General features: G+C 46.9%; 1 protein-coding gene across 5 annotated transcripts in view; it reads right to left on the minus strand.

Moving 5' to 3' along the window:
- Window positions 1-21,750, minus strand: part of itpr1b (inositol 1,4,5-trisphosphate receptor, type 1b) — a 731,378-nt gene that overhangs the window by 423,082 nt on the left and 286,546 nt on the right. For all 5 annotated transcript variants that reach the window (XM_072472138.1, XM_072472140.1, XM_072472139.1 and 2 more), the window contains exons 17-24: window positions 17,131-17,303; window positions 16,074-16,193; window positions 11,619-11,810; window positions 10,652-10,903; window positions 9,141-9,282; window positions 6,778-6,931; window positions 5,695-5,882; window positions 2,991-3,141 (exon numbers count right to left, since the gene is read on the minus strand). In XM_072472138.1, the coding sequence (XP_072328239.1) occupies window positions 2,991-3,141; window positions 5,695-5,882; window positions 6,778-6,931; window positions 9,141-9,282; window positions 10,652-10,903; window positions 11,619-11,810; window positions 16,074-16,193; window positions 17,131-17,303 (1,372 nt within the window). The remainder of the gene's footprint in view (window positions 1-2,990; window positions 3,142-5,694; window positions 5,883-6,777; window positions 6,932-9,140; window positions 9,283-10,651; window positions 10,904-11,618; window positions 11,811-16,073; window positions 16,194-17,130; window positions 17,304-21,750) is intronic.

Below are 21,750 nucleotides of genomic sequence, written 5' to 3' on the forward strand. Positions count from 1 at the left end.
TTCGTAAAAGGGAGACAACTGAATGTTAACGTGCGACTACTATTAGGAGTGATAATGATGCCCCCAGTGGAGGGGGAGGCAGAGATAGTGGCGGCAATGGACGCAGAGAAGGCATTTGATAGGGTGGAGTGGGAGTATTTATGGGAAGTGTTAAGGAGGTTTGGGAACGGGTTTATTAGCTGGGTTAGACTTCTTTATGGGACTCCAACGGCAAGCGTAGTTACAGGTCGACACAGATCGGAGTATTTCCGACTATATAGGGGAACAAGACAGGGATGCCCGCTGTCTCCATTGTTGTTCGCGTTGGCAATTGAACCTCTGGCCATGGCGTTGAGAGACTCCAGGAAATGGAGAGGGGTGATTAGAGGGGGAGAAGAACACAGAGTCTCGTTATACGCGGATGACCTATTGTTATACGTGTCGGACCCAGCGGGGGGGGATGATAGAGGTTATGCGAATTTTGAGGGGGTTCGGGGATTTCTCGGGGTATAGGCTAAACATGGGGAAGAGTGAATTATTTGTGATACATCCAGGGGACCAGAGTAGAGAGATAGAAGGCTTGCCTCTAAGGAAAGTGGAAAGAAACTTCCGATACCTGGGGATTCAGATCGCTAGGAGCTGGGGAACCTTGCACAGACTTAATCTGACACGGTTGGTAGAACAAATGGAGGAGGACTTCAAGAGGTGGGACATGCAGCCTCTATCGCTGGCGGGCTGGGTGCAAGCAATTAAGATGATGGTCCTCCCGAGGTTCTTATTTGTATTTCAATGTCTCCCTATACTAATCACCAAGACCTTTTTTAATAAAATAGACAGGAGCATCACGAGCTTCGTGTGGGCAGGGAAAGTTCCGAGAGTAAGGAGGGGGTTCCTTCAGCGTAGTAGGGACAGAGGAGGATTGGCACTACTGAACTTTGGCGGCCCAATAGTAATCGCCCATGTGGCAATGATACGTAAATGGATGATGGAGGGTGAGGGAGCGGCGTGGAAAAGACTGGAGAGAAAGTCCTGTAAAGGGACGAGTTTAGAGGCGCTGGTGACGGCGCCGCTACCGATCTCACCTAAAAAGTTTACCACGAACCCGGTGGTGGCGGCAACATTGAATATCTGGGGACAGTGGAGGCGACAGAGAGGGGTGCGGGGAGCCCTGGTGGGGTCCCCAATCAGGAACAACCATAGGTTCGCCCCAGGAAGAATGGATGGAGGATTTCAGAGCTGGTACCAGTTGGGAATTAGGAGGGTGGGAGATTTATTTATAGATGGGACTTTTGCGAGCTTGGGAGCATTGGAGGAAAAGTATAAGTTGCCCCGGGGAAATTTCTTGAGATATATGCAGGTGAGGGCGTTTACTAGACAACAGGTGAGGGAATTTCCGTTGCTCCCGACACAGGGGATACAGGACAGGGTGCTTTCAGGGGTGTGGGTCGGAGAGGGCAAGGTGTCAGAGATTTACCGAGAGATGAGGGAAGAGGGGGAGGAGTCGGTGGGCGAACTAAAAGGAAAGTGGGAAGAAGAACTAGGGGAGGAGATAGAGGAGGGTATGTGGGCTGATGCCTAAGCAGGGTAAATTCCTCTTCCTCATGCGCCAGGCTTAGCCTGATTCAATTTAAGGTGCTACATAGAGCACACATAACGGGAGCAAGATTGAGCAGGTTCTTTGGAGTGGAGGACAAATGTGGGAGGTGTGGCGGGAGCCCGGCAAACCACGCACATATGTTTTGGGCGTGCCCGGCACTGGAAGGGTATTGGAAGGGAGTGACGGGAGTGATTTCGCGGGTGGTGAAGGCCCGGGTCAAACCAGGCTCTATTTGGAGTTGCAGAAGAGCCGGGAGTGCAGGAGGCGAAAGAGGCCGACGTTGTGGCCTTTGCGTCCCTCGTAGCCCGGCGCAGGATCCTACTCATGTGGAAGGAGGCGAAACCCCCCGGACTGGAGGCCTGGGTAAATGATATAGCGGGGTTCATTAAACTGGAGCAGATAACGTTTGCCCTGAGAGGATCAGCTCAAGGGTTCACCAGGCGGTGGCAGCCATTTCTCGACTACCTAGGGGAACGTTAGAGGTAAGACAGATGACCAGCAGCAGCAACCCAGGGGGAGGAGGAGGGGGGGGGGGGGAGGGGGGGGGTTTAGTTTAGTTCAAAGATAAAGGGGTTTTGTTACTTGTGTATTGTAAAAAATTTCTGTATTGTTATTGTTGCGTTTGCTTTGTAAGAAGGGAAAAATTGTTGTTTGGGAAAAAAATTTCAATAAAACATATTTTTTAAAAAACTAGATTATCTCCACACAAAACCTTGGCTATTAATGTGCTGTAGAACAATGCTAGCACACTTGGGTGTTCTCCAATGAGTGGCTAACCAAAGCCTCTTCACCATCTCCTATGTTGATAACATGCTCTCCACTTGCCTGAATGGGGTGCCATTTTAACAATACTAAATATATTTGACATTATCCAGGGTAAAACCACACTGCTCAATCAGCACTTCACTCACAGGCCATCCACTTACGACACCATAGCTGCAGTTGGTAATATTCACAGGATCACTGGACATGTTTCTTCAATATGTTTTTCCCAACCTGCGATCTGCATATACCAACACCATTACCTCCAGAATCAAACATAATCCAGGTTCAAAGATCATTTCCATTGGAGATCTGGTCTTCTTGTTAGAGAGCATCCACCAATACTCCACACACACACTTTTAGATAAAAACACAAACTAAAGCAATGAAAAAAATTAATGCCCCGATAGGATAAATCTAATGCTCACTGTCAAATCAAAGTGGATAACAACTTAGTCGCTAGTACACCCAGTTCCTATTTAAACCAGCCAGTTTGCTGGAAAATGTATAGTTATGGCCTGGTAATCGATTAAATCTGTAGAATACGTAGAATCCATCATACATTTCAGAATACTGAGAATTTCAGCAATTTAAGGTCTCAGGAAGGGCTACGATAAGTGATATCTTTATTAATCTCAGCCGGTTGACAAACCTGGAACATTACTTGCACCATCCTGAGATGTTGATCCTATGCTAGGTGGGGAGTCAGTTGATTGATGGTGTGCATTACTTTCATCAAACTCCCGCTTGAATATGGACAGAAGGCAAGAGATTCGATAATCCAAACGCACATTCAAAATGAACTGGAAGCAGAAAAGTGATAAAACTATGATTTCGGCAGCAGTATGCGACCAATCACATCAAAAGGTATATTCTTACACATCAGTCAACGTGCAACTTTTATTTTTATTTTAACTGAGAAAATTAAATCTTCTGGAAAGATTGCATTTATATGGCTCCCTTCATGATGTCTCAAGGTGCTTTACAGTTAAATACTTGAGAAATTTAGACTGCAGCAATATAGCGGTTCACAGCAAGCTCTCAAACACCAATAAAATAATTGCCAGTTAATTTGTTTTGTGATGTCGTTTGAGGATAAGTATCGTCCAAGATGCCAGGGAGAATTTCCCTGCTCTTAAAATAGGGTCAGAGGCTCTTTGACACCCACATGAGGAGGAAGATAGGGCCTTGATTTAACAATCCATCAAGGGATCATCCTTGCAGCACATCCTTGGTGTTTACCTGGAGTGCTAGCCTGAATTAAGTGCACAAGGCTCTGGAATGAGACTTGAATCCACAACCTTCTGACTCACAAGTGAGAATACTACCAATGACTTTTCATAATGGAGAATGTCAAAAGAGTCCATTCTGAATTTGGAAAATTCCGAATCGAGTCTTCAGCCCTATTCCAAGTATGCAAAACCTCTCATTGAATGATAAATGATCCGCTGAGGTGTATTCTATCATGCCTAATGATTTGCTTGTGTAGTTTGTTACAATTGATAACAGGCACATTGTGTGCATATTAATGCCAGTACAGCAATGGGCTAACATGGCAATTTCTGATGGTTAAAGCAGCCCAGTTGAGAAGCCTTCAAGGCTGCAAGTGCTAAGGCACAAGGTCTCAAGTGTCAGTGCAGCCTGTTGTGCCATTATAACTGATATAGTGAAGGCACTTTATACGTTCCCTTCAAAACAACAAACTAGGCAGATATTCAAAACTATGAGATGCTGGTTGGGAGGGAGTCCGGGCTGTCAATAGCCTACATCCAGAGCTTTCTATTCCTTAAACAGTAGCAAATTACTTTTGTTGGACATTCAGACATTTACTGCAAAACAAATCATTAAGGCCAGTGACTACATGACCACAAGTAAAAACGAGCGATTTAAACAGTTCAGGATATCAGATTTACAACATCACAAGATCTGGAATGATACATCTTGCAAAGGCACAATTAGTGCAAACATTTTCTTCACCCATCCGCCCAAAGATTTTTAACACCACAACTCGCTGTGTGAGCTGAAAACGTGGCAAGCATAACAGGATTATCTGGGACCTCAATGAATGGTGGGGCCAGCAGTTTACTTCCTCAACCAATGAGACTTAACGATTGAGAAACAAGTAGAGGAACGATTAAGGAATTAAATTAAACTCAGGTTCAGAAAGAGAAGAGAAATAAAGAGGCAGAAAGAAAGACGGGGGGGGGGGGGGGGGGGGGGGGGGGGGAGAGAGAGACGAGTGTGCATGAGTGAGAGCGATGGAGAGTGACAGATAGGGGCAAAACATTGAAATTAAAAAGTCAACTTCTTAAAAAATTCTCCAATAACAATGAGGCGGAATACTTTAAAAGTGTTCCAGATCTAGGCTTGATCACATCATTAAAAAGGTGTTTAAACTGTTAATTACAGGATTTAACTTTCTGTGGCCAGTTTATTGGGCAATTAATGAGTAAATCCAAAGAGTTCTCAAAAATAGTGGGACGCCTGAGGGTGCACCATAATTTACACAAACAAAAACAGAAGGGCATAAATTAACCGGCGAGTACTGGAGTTTCACAAATCACGGTGCATGTTATAATTCTTCGGAATTGCTGGCCAATTTGCAAATTAGGAACAACATGCATTGGTAATACACCATTATTTTTCCAGCACGATCTCTCCCAAAAATGTTAAAACATGCTCAGTTAAACATATGAAAACCAATGTCAGCAGCCATTTGCGATGTTATAATGTTCACAAATGACTGGTCAAACACTCTACCCGTGAAGAATTGTTTTGACCCAGGTAGTGACAACTGCAGAAGGAACAGTACAATTTACTGCTGCTTCAATAGTATCAAATGAAAAATCTACTCTCATCTCCAGTTCAAATGTTTATTCACTCTTTGAACAGGTTAGAAAGTTCTAAGCTGCACCCAAACAGACATCAATTCCCATCGCTAATGTCAAAATAAAATGGATTTGTTCTACTGATGTTAGACTGAGGATTATAAATCTCTGTGCAGTGAATCCCTGCAGCAGCAGTGACAGCATGATGACTTCCAGGAGTGACTATGATTTGCTTCCCCTCAAGGAGCAAGGTAAGTCAGAAGACACACCAATCCACACTGGTTTGACTAATCCGTTGGAAGTCATTATCGAGGCCACACAGGGTCAGAGGTTAAAACTTCAATTTGGAATATCACAAGTCAAGTTTTTTTTGGTCGTTTTGTGAGAAGAAAGCAGAAGTGAGAGCACCAAACGATTGACTAGAAGTTATTGAACCAGCGAGCAGGCTGAAAACAAGGCCAGGACCAAATCCAAAGTGTTCCTGAACCTGCCAAATGTAACATCGACACTCATTTTTGAGTCCATTACCTGCAGAATTTCAATTGTTTTTAGCTTTGTGTCCATGACCAAAATATCTTCCTTCTCTGGCTCAGTCTGTTGTTTAGTCGTTCCATCCTGTGGTGTGATGGGAGTCAAAGGTAGAAAGCCACCTCCCCTCAAAACCACTTGGGTCATTAACTCTCCGACTCCATGAATTGACCTCATCACGTTACTGCCTGCAATGCATAGGATCATCGATCAGTGCGGATTTACAAAAGAGTGAGTGATAGGTACAAAAAAAAAATTGAAACTGAAGTAGGAGGAGCTGGGCGAGGAGCTGGATGAGGGCCTGTGGGCCGATGCCCTGGGCAGGGTGAACTCCTCCTCATGTGCCAGGCTCGGCTTAATCCAGTTTAAGGTGGTGCATCGGGCGCATATAACGGCGGCAAGAATGAGTAGGTTTTCTGGGGTGGAGGACAGGTGCCCGAGGTGTGCAGGGTGTCCGACGAATCATGCCCATATGTTTTGGGCATGCCCGGCGTTTAAAGGATTCTGGCAGGGGTTTTTGCAAGGGTGATGTCTAGGGTTTTGGATGCACGGGTGAAGGCGAGTCCAACGGTAGCGATATTTGGGGTGGCGGAGCATCCGGGAGTGCAGGAAGCGAACGAGGCCGAGGTACTGGCTTTTGCCTCCCTGGTAGCCCAGAGATGGATTTTGTTAATGTGGAGGGACTCAAAACCCCTGAGCGTGGAGACCTGTGTTAGCGATATGGCGGGGTTCCTCAGCCTGGAGCAAATAAAATTCGCCTTGAGGGTCCTTGATGGGGTTCTCCCGGCGGTGGCAACCTTTCCTTGACTCTCTAGGGGAGCAGTAAGTGTCAGCAGCAGCATCTTTGGGCGGGGGGGGCGGGGTGTACTGTTGATATAATGTGAGTTGGGCATGGAGACAAAACCCACCTTGTTCTGTTTCTTTTTTTGTCATTAGTTTTAGGCTATGCTTATTGTTATTTTTTATTACCATCTGTATTTCTATTTTTGTTATGTAAAAACGCTGATTGGAAAAACTTTAATAAAACATTTATTAAAAAAAATATAGAAACTTATCCCGCGAATAGAGTAAAGTCTTACTTACCTCTGTTGTCATCCCCTTTAACCAGTTTGCTGATTGGGAAGACAGTTGCCATGTGGACACAGTCCAAAATGGCCAGCAGGATTTTGGTTAACCTCAGGAGGTCACTAAAACTATAGAAGCCAAAGTAGATCAGATTACGAGCCAAATTCACAACCTGTGGGGTGGAAGCAATCAAATCATTATCAGTCAAACATCTGAATGGCAGTGATACTCAGGCCAGACTAGCAAAATTGTGTTGAATGGAGGTATAGCCGGGAATTAAACGCCCTCTCCATGTACACGGTTCTATAATTTCTCTAACTTACAGTTCGCCAAAGTGTGCAGCATGCGATTGGTTTTCTCCTCTAAAGTACAAAAGATGAGGCATGCAAGTGATCAGAACTCATCCAGGAGGTCATATCTTCAGAATTGTTATGAGCCTCACTAGACTAAGTTACTCCCTGACAAACTGAGGTCAAAAACTGGCATACAGTTTAAAACAATTTGTAAGAACACTTATTTCCTTCTTTTCTACACTAGAAAAAACATTGATCCCATCCCAATGGGAGGAAAGCATTGGGAATGGGATCAATGGTTGGTGCTGATAATACAGGAGGATAAAAAGGTTTACAGAAGGGAACAGGTAAGGTTAGAGAGGTTTAAGTGGAGTATTTCCTGTTGGTGGTTGAAAGAGCAGCCACAAATGATAGAGCAAAGAGTACAAGAAACAAGGATCACACCAGTGTCAGAGGCATGAAGGGCAAGGGCACAGAATAGAAGAAGATGGTCGTGGAGGAAGAATGGAATGAAACTATGAAGACAGTATCAGAGGGGAGTGTGAAAGATTTAGAAATGTGCAAGTGCAGTTGGTTAGGAAAGTGTGAGAAGCCAAGCATTTTCTTCAGTCGCGAGATGAAGATGGAACTGATAAAGGTCAGTATTCATTCCCTGTCTCTAAGTGGCCTCAGGTAGGTGATGGCAAGTCCATTTTTATGAGCACAACTGAGTGGTTTTCTAGGTAATTTCAGAGTGGTTACGCCTCAATCACATCGCTGAGAGTCCAGTTACACATCAGCCCGACGTGGTAAGGAAGGCAATTTCCTTCCCTCTACAAGATGTGGTTTTACGACAAACCAATTATTTCATAATCACCATTACTGATGCCAGCTTTTTATTCCAGGTTTTATTATATTTTAGTTAATGAAATTCCCAGTTGCTTTGGTGAGATAATAATAATCTTTATATTCACAAGTAGGCTTACATTAACACTGCAATGAAGTCACTGTGAAAAGCCCCTAGTCGCCACATTATGGCACCTGTTCGGGTACACTGAGGGAGAATTTAGAACGTCCAAATTACCTAACAGCACGTCTTTGGGGACTTGTGGGACGAAACCGGAGCATCCGGAGGATGTGCAGACTCCGCACATTCAGTGACCCAAGCCAGGAATCAAACCTGGGACCCTGGTGCTATGAAGCAACAGTGCCAACCACTGTGCTACCATGCTGCCCGATTTTAATATATGTTTGTAGATCATTCATCCAGGCCTCTGGATTACGAGTCCAGTATCACAACCACTTACTAGGCCTTAACTTACTAGGCCATTTACTAGGGGCTGGTTTAGCACAGGGCTAAATCGCTGGCTTTGAAAGCAGACCAAGGCAGGCCAACAGCATGGTTCAAATCCTGTACCAGCCTTCCCGAACAGGCGCCGGAATGTAGCGACTAGGGGCTTTTCACAGTAACTTCATTGAAGCCTACTTGTGACACTAAGCGATTTTTCATTTTTATATGATTACGGTCCAAAGGTCCCATGCTGATCGCGGCAGGGACTAGGAACTCGGCTGTGTGAAGGGGGTTAGGGGTGGACATGGGCAATGGTTGAAAGAGTACGAGGTGGTCTTGATAAGAGATTATATGGACAAGAAGGAAGCTCCAGATCAAGAAATACATAGAGGTTGTTGGATAACAAGTGGCAGCATGAGATGTCAATGGGGCTGGCGAACAGAGTCCACAGGAGTAGCATGGCACAGGAGTAGCATGGCACAGGAGAACTGGCAGGTGCCAAAATAGATGATGTCAATATTTTCTACATTGAACTGATGGAATTTGACAACACTCAGCCAGTCAATAGGTTTGGAATCAGGAGAGGTGATGGGCATCATATTTTCCCAAAATGTGTGACTATTGATTTGCATAATTAGTTCACTCCTTTGCAGGATTTGTGCTCAGAGCAATAAGCACAAGCAAAATACACCTGTAAACACAAGGTGCATTTCTAAGAATTACAATTTGAACTATTTCACAGCTCGCCGGTGGAAGTCAATGTCCTTGTCTTTATGTCTTTTACTGATGCCAACCAGCTCCTTAAACTTTGAGTTTACCTCAAATGTCAGCTTGTTCTTCTCCTTGTCAGAGAAGGGAAACCTTTGGCAGACAACATCTCTCAAATACTCCTCCACAAATGCCATAGTCTGGGCAAAACGTTCTTTTATTTCATCTCTGGAAGTTCCACTGGAATCATAACTAAACAAATGAAAGGCAATGCATTGGAACACCAAGAACAGAATGAAAGAAACATGTCTGCTATATATTCACATATACTCGTCAGACTTGCTGCTTGTGAGAGAAAATAATTGTATTTGTGGGAGGCGGGGAGGGCAACAAAGCTAAATCTTATAAATAGCAACCTATTGTTCAAACCGAACTTTTGCATTTTAACATAGTCGTGCCACTTTAACGAGGAGCAGCCAACAGCGGCCTGTTTAAATGAAAATGGCCCAATTCCTTTCCAATTGCCAAAAGGTCACTAAAGGCAGTATAAAAACTGACTTCAGCTTACAACAGTGCAAAAAGTGCAACATACTGCAGCATATCCTACAATTGTCAATCATGCAAATTCCTTTCAGGACCTCACCAGTGGGTGTCGAACGTTACTCTTAACTGATGTTCTATTTTGATGCATGCTCCACTGATTCTCAAGGCAAACACTGACCCCTGTCTCAACACTGGACTTTCAAAATCTAAACCCAGTACAATGGAGCTAAACGTTTCTATGATTTTAGAAATCTGACACGAGTTCAGTGGTAGTCTATTGTCCCCTGCTTTCCATCACCTTTCCCCCTTATGCTGTGGGCACATATTCCTTGCTGGGATACAGTTTCAGAGACTTGGGTTTTCCAAGGATGCCTCCTCCTTGCGGTCATTTGTCTCACACACAACCTCAGTCAATGAGTACTGATGTGCCATTTAAAGACAAGAGCATCAAAGGCATGGCTGAGGCTCTTCTTAAAAATATTTTAATGGATGTGGGCATTTGTTACCCATCTCCAATTGCCTTTGAACTGAACAGTTTAGAGAGCCGTTAAGAGTCAACCATATTGCTGTGGATCTGGAGTCAGAGACCATCTAAGGACAGCAGATTTCTAATCCTAGAAGGACATTAGTGAACCAGATTTTTAAAAAAAAAATTTTTTTAATGACAATTGACAATGGTTTCATGGTCATCATTATGGAGACTAGCCTTTGAATTCCAAATTACTCATTTAAATTTAAATTCCACCAGCTGCCATGGGGGGATTTGAATCCTTAGCCCAGGCCTCTGGATTTCTGTCCAGTGATGTTGCTGCTATGCCACCATCTCTGCCATTCTAATCAGATATCCACACGTGCTTCCATTCCTGCATCAGTTGCTGGTTAGTGAAGAGTGGCTGATTTTCCCCATCGCCAGGAACACAATTTGGAAGCTGCCTGGATCTGTATGGACCAGCCGCTCCCATTGCTTAAATATGTCAAACCTGTGAAATCTGGTGTGTCCTATTTTAATTCCAGAAAGTTTATACCCAAGTCTTTGCGGCCCTGTAATGAAAAGGCAATAATCAGCCAGAATACTCACTCGTCAATCGCTATCTGGGATGGTATTTCGGACCACAGGCGAGCATACTTCACAGGAGTCACCTGTTCTTGTGGATCTCGATCCACATGCATGTGCAACATCAGGCGACAGAAAGAGGCTCGTAGGTCATAGGGCAGGTTTTCGTCTGACATGCAACGAAGGATCAGATCCACGTCCAACTGTCCCGAGACTGCATTGATGGCCAAATATTGACGATCCAAGCACATCCGAGCAAACAAGTTCAGCTGGTATCTGGACAATGAAATGTTAAGAGAAGGAAGTAGGGAGATATCAACAGAACCTCAACCTTTCAGCTGGGAATCCTTAAGCGCTTCCCGAGGAATAAGACAATAGATAGATACAACATATTCAAAGTAATTAATAAGCAGTGTCAAATGCTATAACTGTTGAATGCTACATTTAATCCTCTGTAGTAAATCATAAAGATCAGTCTTTCACAACCTCAGGAGGTACCAAAGTACTTTATAGCCAATTTTGTACTGTTGCAATGTAGGAAACTTGGCAGCCAGTTTGTGCACAGTAGGTTCCCACAAACAACACAATGAAAATGACTGAAATAATCTACTTGCAGTGCCATTGGTGGAGTGATAAACATTGGCCAGGACATCGGGGTTAACTACCTAGCTGTTCCTCAAATAGTGCCAGTGGATCTTTTGTACCTGCATGGGAAAGCATTGGGGACCTGGGGTTTAACGTCACATCTGAAAGGTAGCACCTCGTAAATTGCACCACTCCCTCAACACTGCACGGGAGCAGATTGGATGTTGTGCCCAAGCCTGTGAAGTGGGACTTGAGGACACAGCTTTCTGCCTCAGAGACACAAGTCCGAGGACTCAGCCATGGCTGACGCCATCTCACTGTGAGCTACAAGAATCTAAAAGTTGTGCAAAGCCTTCCAAGTCACACGCCTCAAAGCTGTATCATGGATTTCGCAAGGAAGACAGACCTGTAATAGCTGAGCACTTCCTGGTCCTCTTTTTGGCCTTCCTTGGCATCTTGAGCCAATTCTCGGATACTTTTGCTGCGTAGCTCTTTGCAGCTGTCATTCCAAAAGAGCCACACTTCTTCATCTTCGCCAACCTCAAGGCGGCTTTCCCCACCATTCTCCACCTCAAACTCCACTCTGGACAAAACCAGCCTGCAAAAATAACAGTTGCCCAAGTAGCGGGGGAAACATTAGAATTTGTAGACCAATTAGATACAAATTGGACAATCAAGAAATGATTTCATTACAATTGTATGTTAAACATTTCAATTGTTTAATTTACAGGCATTTCAGAAATTTGCATGCCCACCCAAGCGATGAGGAAATACACATTCCTGCACAATAACTCAGTACATTGGTGTTTAAGGAGAAACTTCCCGTAAGATAGATCAGTATTACTGTGCTTTTATTCACAATTGCAATGCCTTTCCTTCACTGTTTCCTCTCCACTGTCTTATACCTCCTTTATTGCTTGTTCTATACCTATGCTTTGTTCCGTCACTACTCCTCGAGACACAATTCCCAAATGTTTTCATTCCATGATGCTCCAGGTTTAGAAGCCCAATCCCAATTCTATTCTTGTATTGGTTACTTATTTCACATTTTGGCATTGTTAACTCTTGTCTGACTGGGGAGCCTTCTGAAGAAGAGCGATGCCTTTATTTGCTCCGAGTCCTGCAAGGGGAAGCTGGATACTAATCCAGGAATTGCCGTCAATGGCAATGGTTCCGATTATATCTAGAATTGAGTTTGTAACTCCTCCAGGGTTACTGGAGGGTTGTCAGATTGGAGTTTTCATCTGATGTATTTGGTGAGAATGCTGATGTTCCCCTTCCGAAATTTTCCTTGGCCCTTGGGGAGTAACAATGGTGTAGGTGTGGCTATGCCCAGGAGACTCTCGACCTCCTTGGCCATAATCATACTGAAACAATACACACGGACCTATTCTCGTAGCCGGTCTCATCCAGCTGATATTGCGCTCCACTCAAAGCCTCATATCAACAGTCCTCAAGGTAAGGGTGTCCTTAAGGTCCTTAGGGATATTAGAGTGTGAAATCACCAATTGGCATCATCTGAACACAGCGATGAAACAATGGGCTTAATGCTGCAATTTGCCAGTCACTGGCAAGTGGAAGAACATTTTAAAATTACCCTTGTTTCATGTTTTTAAGGAAACCAGTTACTTAAGAGTTACAGTTTTAAATGAATATGAGGCAGGTCACCTGCATATAGCCAAGCTGGGTGAACTTAGATCATTTCCTTTGATTGGGGATTAGGTACAGTCAAATGGTTGAGCAGGAATCCAAATCTAGCCCCTTTATTCATGGTATCCAAGTGCAATGGGTCCTCCTAGCCTCTACTCGCCATGGAAGATCTTGATCATTTGTCTATTGCCAAGTTTTGAAGGAATACGGAGCATAGTTGGATAAAACAGAAGTCGCCACACCCAGTGAAATAGGATATTAGCAGGCAGCGTACTAATATAGAATTAAGTTCAATATAATTAGGTGGTATTCATCTAAGCAAGGCAATGCAAGTCCAATATTTTTGTCTCATGCAGTTACTGTTGGACATGCTACTTTTAAAAGGAGCTGGTAATAGCATTGACCCAGAGTACTAATCACCAAATGGAGGACAGCAAACAAAGGAATTAAGTTCCTCAAACTCCAGATCAGGTTTAGTTGAAAGTTTAACCGACAAGCTATCTGCAAGTTGGATGCTTTCACATAAGTACCATTTCACGGACAATTCGGGGATAAGCCAGAGAACTGTTTTGTATGGAAAACAGCTGTCAGATTTTGACCAATGAAGAGGCATTGGGTCAAGGATGTTGCCAGGGTTTGAAAATTGCAGCTATGAGGAAAGATTGGATAGGCTAGGGGTGTTTCTTCAGAGCAGAAAAGACTAAGGGGTGACATAATTGAGGTGTACAAAATTATGAGGGGCCCAGACAGGAAAGGCTTGTTTCCGCTTGCTGAGGGATTATTCACCATTTAATGTGATTGGTGAAGGATTAGAGGGAACATGAGAGAAAACATCATGGTCATCTGGAATTCTCTGCACGAATTGGTGGTTGAGGAAGAAATGCTCAACTCATTTAAAAACGTATATGGATTTGTACCTGAAGTTCCGTAACCTGAAAAGCTACAGACCAGGTGGTGGAAAGTGGGATTAAAATGAACGGCTTGTTTATTTTGTTTCTCTCTTTCTTGGCCGGCGCAGACACAATGGGCAGAATGGCCTCTTTCTGTGCTGTAACCTTTCTATGGTTCTGTGGTGGGCTCAACTGTCTTTTGGGGTTAGCCAGATAATTTGCAGAATTTTACTCCGATAGTTTGGAAATATGCTGAAGTTCATGATCGCAATGATGACTGAGCATAGCCCAAGAGTCGATGGACTAACTGGCTTAGCTCAGTTGGCTGGACAGCTGGTTTGTGATGCAGTGCGAGGCGAACAATGCGGGCTCAATCATGAAGGCCCTGCCTTCTCAATCTTACACCTCACCCTAAGGTGTGGTGATCCTCAGGTTAAATCACCAGTCAGCTCGCCCCCTCAAAAGGGGAGAAGAGCGGATTGTCATCTGGGATGATGGGGACTTTTAACTTATAAACAACAGTTTTTGTGCTGTTGATTGAGGATTAAATATTAGCCAGGATGCCAGGGATAACTAGTATAGCACTTTGTTGAAATTGTGCCATGGGATCTTTTATATTCATTTGAGAAGGCCTCCGTCTAACGTCTCATCTGAAAGACAGCACCTCCAACATGCAGTGGTGTACCGGTTTTGATTTTAGTGCTCACGTCATGGAGTGGGACCTGAACCATGGTCAGGATTCTCTGAGCCCGCATCGGCACGGAGAATCGGCGTTTACGCCAAGACGGCCCATGATGCCAGTCCGGCGCACCGGTCGGGGGCCGTTGAAAGATGTCTCCGCGGTGATTCTCCGCGGTCGACTGGCCGAGTTCCCGCCGGCGTGGTTTACATATGGTTCCACCCTGCGGGAGCTCAGTGTCACAGCTGCGGTGGCCATCCTGGTGGGAGGGGGGGGGGGCTCCACGACGGCTAAGCCCACGATGCGCCGGCCCGCTGCGTAGCTCCGCCATGTTGCGCAGCACTGGTGCGCAAATGGGGGCCGCGGGCATGCGCAGACCCGCGGCTGGCCAGCCGCCGCACGCATACGGCAGTTGGAGCAGCACAGAGCACTCCAGCGCCATGCTGGCCCCCTGTGGGCAACAGATTCGCTGGGCCAAGAGGCCCGTTGACACCAGCGTGAAACACCTTTACACCAGCGTCAACACTAAGCTGCGTTTTCGGAATCCCGGTGTGGTAATCACCACTGTTGTATATATTAGGAGATATATATGTGGTAAGGCCCTGTACTACAGGTACGGGGGTAGTCCCTGCCTGCTGACTCCACCCAGTAGGTGGAGTATAAATATGTGTGCTCCCCATACAGCAGCCATTTCACCAGCTGCTGTAGGAGGTCACACATCTTGGTGTAATAAGGCCTCAGTTGTATTCAACTCTCGTCTTTGTGTAATTGATAGTGCATCACACGGCCCCTGAACCTTTTGAGTCAGGTGAGTTTGTCACCAAATTAGCCACAACTGACATCCTGAATCAGGAGAAAGCACCTTTATAAACGATTTTAAGAAACCCAAATGTCATTGATCAGAAACATTGCAGGTGAATGCAGTGTTCAAATTCGTTCAATAGTAAAACAAACTCCAGCTCGGGCTAAAAACCGACCAGCAGCCTTTGCACCACATAGGTGCCTCACAATTACCACAATGAACAAGTGTCTCAAAACCACTTTCCAATGTTATTCAACAGCATCACTATGGGCATCCCCACCATCAACATCCTTGGGTCACCACTGACCAGAAACTGGACTGAGGCAGTTGAATAAACACCTGAATACGAGATAGAGCAGGTCAGAGGTGTTAAATCCAATATTTGTACCTTGTGGAATGAGTCCAAAGTTAATATTTTACCTCAAACAGGTTTAGTCTTGCGACAGCTCAGCAAGAGTGACAGATTCGCCCAATTCCTTCCACTGCCCCAAAATTAATTTCCAAGTTACACACAATCTTGGTTTAAAAATATGTCTTTCCTTCGTAATCACGGTCAGAATCCTACAGAGGCTTTCCCAACAGCACTTTGAGAGGACCTTCATCACATGGACAATGACAGTTCATAAAAGGCAGCTCCTCACCATTCCCTCAAAGGCAATTGGGGATAGGAAATAATTATTGGTCTTGTCAGTGATGCCCAACCCCTAAGAATTAAATTTAACGAAACAGTGCATTGTCACACTCCAAAAAAATTCAAAACACACATGCAACCAAGCTGAATTTAAGTACTATGATGACTAAAGCAGTGAGTTGCTTTTCCCCTTGCAGTTAATGACGTACTTTGTCTCAATAAGAATGTCACCATTAGCTGGGTTCAGCACTGCCTTGCAGATGAGTTCCTGAGTAACTGGAATGGCAGTGTTGTTGGACACGCACAGGTCAGAGAGATAATCGAGAAACCTGGAAAGGAGAAACATTTCACAAGTCAGATTTCAGTTAAAATAATCACTGGAGAAAACAATTGTCATTCAAGATGGAAAAATAACTAGATCAAATTATAGATAAGATGATGTGTCAAGTAATATTGAAGCACACTGGACAGCAGATACCCGAGGGACACATAAAATAAGCAGGTGCCAAGGACTGCACTGCCTGGATTAGAGAGGGAAGGCGATTAACAGAAAAGGGCAAAAGATGGAGGTAACAGGATTAAGGGAAGTGAAGGTTGGAAGGGGTAATCATTGGTGAGCCAGATGCAGAGGTATCAAGGGGAGGAGAATTGGTGGAGACACAAAGGAGGAAGAGCTAATTGGGTAAATAAAGTGAATGTTTATTGGGGTTGGTTGTAAGATGATGACAGGGCGGGCTGTGATTTCCCAACACTTTAAAAGATGAGTGTACAAAATACATTTGATAAAACTGAAGGTTGGAAAATAACTTGCTCTATTTTCATCCAATCAAGTCAATTTTGACAGTTCAGTGTGGCACATGTCTTAACTGCAGTCCTGCCATCCAACAATGATCCAAGGTCAAAACCTTGCTCAGAACAGTCCACAACGTGGGGAAGCCCAGCTGGTGCATCATGGGGACACAACCCTTTTATTTTTAAAAAGTGAATCTGTCACTGCTGGCAAATGTCAGTGGGCCTGACAGCATCTGTGGAGAGAGAACAGGGCCAACGTTTCGAGTCTGGATGACTCTTTTTCAGAGTTCTGCCAAAGAGTCATCAAGACATTAAACATTAGCTCTGTTCTCTCCCCACAGATGCTGTCAGACCCGCTGAGATTTTCCAGCATTTTCTGTTTTTGTTTCAGATTCCAACATCCGCAGTAATTGGCTTTAACCGGTCACAAACCTGGTGACCAAATACAACACCACATTCCCCAAACCATCTCACCTTGGCTCACGGTTTTTCCTGACCAAGCTCACAAAAGTTTCGATTTCAGCAGCTGTGATGTGTTTCTCCAAGAGCTTACGGTTATTGTGCAGCAACGCGGTTATGGTGTCTTCAGCCAACACGTCATATCCAATTTGCTTCTGCATGAAGCCAAACTGCTTTGCTATGTACTCCTGAGGAACAGAGCATTCAAATAAGAGCTACTACAAAAACAAACAAACACTGTTTGAAAAAAGCACCTCAAAAGTGGTCTCCAGATTTTTTACTTCGATGGAGGGGAGAAATTGATCAAGTTCTGTTCATCGTCAGTGGTACCTCTTCAACAACAGTTTTCTCCCCTTCCTTTCAAAGCACACACTAAAATGAGGATTTGTTGTACTCTTAGAAACAGACTTTGGGCGGGTTTCTCCATCCTACTGCACCAGCTATCTGGTGCGACACAATTGGGATTCTCTGTTTTGCCGGCTGGTCAATGAGGTTTCCCATTGTGGGACAGCCCCAGGCTGCCGGCAAAATGGAGAATCCCGACAGTGGACAACTCAGCCCATTATATTTTCTAAATGGTGATATTATCTGTTGTAGAATTATTTTCAGACTTGTGTGACTGCATGGAAAACAACAAATGATCTAAACCACATTCCTACTGCATAATCTCCAAATTAGTCTCCCCATTCTGTAAGAGACAGCAGCATAGTGGTAGCATCACTGGACTCACAATCCCGAGACTCAGACTAATCCCTGGGGAACAGTTTCAAATCCCAACGCGGCAGCTTGTGGAATTTAAGTTCAAATGATTAAATGTGGAATTGAAAGCTAGTCTCAGTAATGGCGGCCATGCCACCTATTACGCATTGCTGTAAAAACCCTATTTAGTTCACTAATGTCCTTTAGGGAAGGAAATCTGCCGTCCTTACCCAGTCTGTCCATGTAGCGCACAAAGACCCCATGAGACGAATATAGTGAAGTCGATGAAGCTTTATTAAGCGTGTCTGTTCCCCAGCAGCCTGATAGTAAACTGGCCTGCGGGGGAAGACACCGGCTTCTTATACTTCGCCTTCAGGGCGGAGCTTGAGGTCAACGGCCAACCAGGACCCGGGATCTGTCAGCCAATGACATTAGGGCTTCCAGTCCCACACGACCCCCAATACATACTACCACATTCACCCCTTGTCAAAAATGAACCCGGCGGGGCGATGCTTCGTATGGTGGTAAGGGTTTACAGGGCTGGTCCTGGGAGGATAGAACATTCACATGGTAGTACAGTATTGGACAGTTTCGTCCTGTTGCAACTATTTACAGAGCGTATAGGAAAAAACAAAATGTTCTTTGAACAGTCCAGCTTTGTTTTACATCGACGCCACGAGTCGGTCGGGCGGTCTGGTCGTCCGTGTCGATCGCCACGGCCCCGGCGGTGGTGGTGGTGCTTGTACCAGTGTTGTCGCCTCCAGGAGCCGTACGGTTTCAGCTGTCGGTGCAAAGGGGAGGGGGACTGATCCTCCTGGGAAGGGGGCGGTCGAGGGGTGCGGCGGTGGCAGGAAGGGGGGCGGTTGGGTTGATGGTGTCGGGGGGGTATGCGTGGTGCCGGCCGGCGCCAGATCCCGCAGGGAGACCATGTCCTGTCGGCCGTCGGGGTACTCCACGTAGGCGTACTGGGGGTTTGCGTGGAGGAGGTGAACCCTTTCGACCAACGGGTCCGCCTTATGTGCCCGCACATGCTTTTGGAGCAGGATGGGTCCTGGGGCCGCCAGCCAGGTCGGCAGCGACATTCCAGAGGAGGACCTCCTAGGGAAGACAAGGAGACGCTCGTGCGGCGTTTGATTAGTGCTTGTACATAATAACGACCGGATGGAATGGAGAGCGTCTGGGAGGACCTCCTGCCACCGTGAAACTGGGAGATCTCTGGACCGTAGGGCCAGTAGGACGGCCTTCCAGACCGTGCCGTTCTCCCTTTCTACTTGCCCGTTCCCCCGGGGGTTGTAGCTGGTCGTCCTGCTTGAGGCTATGCCCTTGCTGAGCAGGAACTGGCGCAGCTCGTCACTCATGAAAGAGGACCCCCTGTCGCTGTGGACGTATGCGGGGTAACCGAACAGTGTGAAGATGCTGTTCAGGGCTTTAATGACTGTGGCCGCGGTCATGTCGGAGCAGGGAATGGCAAAAGGGAAGCGGGAGTATTCGTCCACTACATTAAGAAAATATGCGTTGCGGTCGGTGGAGGGGAGGGGCCCTTTGAAATCGAGACGGAGGCGTTCAAAGGGGCGGGAAGCCTTAATCAGGTGCGCTCCATCTGGCCTGAAAAAATGCGGCTTGCACTCCGCGCAGATGTGGCAGTCCCTTGTGACTGTACGGACCTCTTCTAAAGAGTATGGGAGATTGCGGGACTTGATGAAGTGGTAAAACCGAGTGACCCCCGGGTGGCTTAGGTCCTCGTGGAGGGTTTGGAGGCGGTCAATTTGTGCGTTGGCACATGTGCCGCGGGATAGGGCATCGGACGGCTCGTTCAGCTTTCCGGGCCGGTACAAGATCTCATAGTTGAAGGTGGAGAGCTCGATCCTCCACCTTAAGATCTTGTCATTTTTAATTTTGCCCCACTGTGCATTATCGAACATGAAAGCTACCGACCGTTGGTCAGTGAGGAGAGTGAATCTCCTGCCGGCCAGGTAATGCCTCCAATGTCGCACAGCTTCCACTATGGCTTGGGCTTCCTTTTCCACTGAGGAGTGGCGGATTTCTGAGGCGTGGAGGGTTCGGGAGAAAAAGGCCACGGGTCTGCCCGCTTGGTTAAGGGTGGCCGCTAGAGCTACGTCGGAGGCGTCGCTCTCGACCTGGAAAGGGAGGGACTCGTCGATGGCGCGCATCGTGGCCTTTGCGATGTCCGCTTTGATGCGGCTGAAGGCCTGGCAAGCCTCTGTCGACAGAGGGAAGGTCGTGGTCTGTATTGGGGGCGGGCCTTGTCTGCGTACTGGGGGACCCACTGGGCGTAGTACGAATAGAACCCCAGGCAGCGTTTCAGGGCTTTTGGGCAGTGCGGGAGGGGAAATTCCATGAGTGCGCGCATACGTTCGGGGTCAGGGCCTATTATCCCATTGCGTACTATGTAGCCCAGAATGGCTAGCCGGTCGGTGCTAAAAACGCACTTGTCCTCGTTGTACGTGAGGTTCAAGGCTTTGGCGGTCTGGAGGAATTTTTGGAGGTTGGCGTCGTGGTCCTGCTGATCGTGGCCGCAGATGGTTACATTGTCGAGATACGGGAACGTGGCCCGTAACCCATGTTGATCAACCATCCGGTCCATCTCCCGTTGGAAGACCGAGACCCCGTTTGTGACGCCAAAAGGGACCCATAGGAAATGGTATAATCGCCCGTCTGCCTCGAAGGCTGTGTACTTGCGGTCACTTGGGCGGATGGGGAGCTGATGGTAGGCGGACTTGAGGTCCACGGTGGAGAAGACTTTATACTGGGCAATCCGATTGATCATGTCGGATATGCGGCGGAGAGGGTACGCGTCTAGTTGTGTGTACCTGTTGATGGTCTGGCTATAGTCAATGACCATCCTTTGTTTCTCCCCTGTCTTCACTACTATCACCTGCGCTCTCCAGGGACTATTGCTGGCCTGGATTATGCCCTCCTTTAGTAGCCGCTGGACTTCGGACCGAATGAAGGTCCGGTCCTGGGCGCTGTACCGTCTGCTCCTAGTGGCGACGGGTTTGCAATCCGGGGTGAGGTTCGCAAACAAGGACGGGGGTTGCACCTTGAGGGTAGCGAGGCCGCAGATAGTGAGTGGGGGTATGGGGCCGCCAAATTTAAACGTAAGGCTCTGTAGATTACATTGGAAAACTAATCCCAGCAAGGTGGGGGCACAGAGTTGGGGAAGGACGTTATGTTTGTAGTTTTTGAACTCCCTCCCCTGCACCGTTAGGGTAACTATGCAGAATCCCTGGATCTGTACGGAGTGGGATCCTGCAGCTAGGCAAATCTTTTGTGCGCTGGGATAGGTGGTCAAGGAACAGCGTCTTACCGTGTCGGGGTGTATAAAGCTTTCCGTGCTCCCGGAGTCGACTAGGCATGGCGTCTCGTGGCCGTTAATTAGGACCGTTGTCGTCGTCGTCTGGAGTGTCCGGGGCCGAGCCTGATCGAGCGTAACCGAAGCGAGCCGTGGTTGTAGTAGTGGGATGGGGTCAGTTGTTGCCGTCCAAGATGGCGTCGGGGTGGACAAAATGGCCGCCCCCATGCGTCGTACAGGTCTGGGGTGGTCCAAGATGGCGGCGCCCTTCCTGCCCTCGTGGTGGCCGGGACCCAAAATGGCGGCGTCTGCGGGTCGCACATGGTGTGCTGGGGGGTCTGGGAGCGCTAGGACCGCGAGCGCTAGGACCGCGCGGAGCTCCCTCACTGCGAGCGCTAGGACCGCGCGGAGCTCCCTCACTGCGAGCGCTAGGACCGCGCGGAGCTCCCTCACCGGGGACAGCGGTGGTCGGGGCCCAAGTCGGCGGCGCCGGCGGGTCAGGCGTGGGGCCGTGATCGCTGGGACCGTGCAGAGCTCCCTTGCCGGGGACAGCGGTGGTCGGGGTCCAAGTAGGTGGCGCCGGCGGGTCAGGCTTGGGGCCGCGAGCGCTGGGACCGTGCAGA

The sequence above is a fragment of the Scyliorhinus torazame genome, chromosome 13, assembly GCF_047496885.1.
Source record: "Scyliorhinus torazame isolate Kashiwa2021f chromosome 13, sScyTor2.1, whole genome shotgun sequence".
In the NCBI taxonomy this organism is placed as follows: Eukaryota; Metazoa; Chordata; class Chondrichthyes; order Carcharhiniformes; family Scyliorhinidae; genus Scyliorhinus; species Scyliorhinus torazame.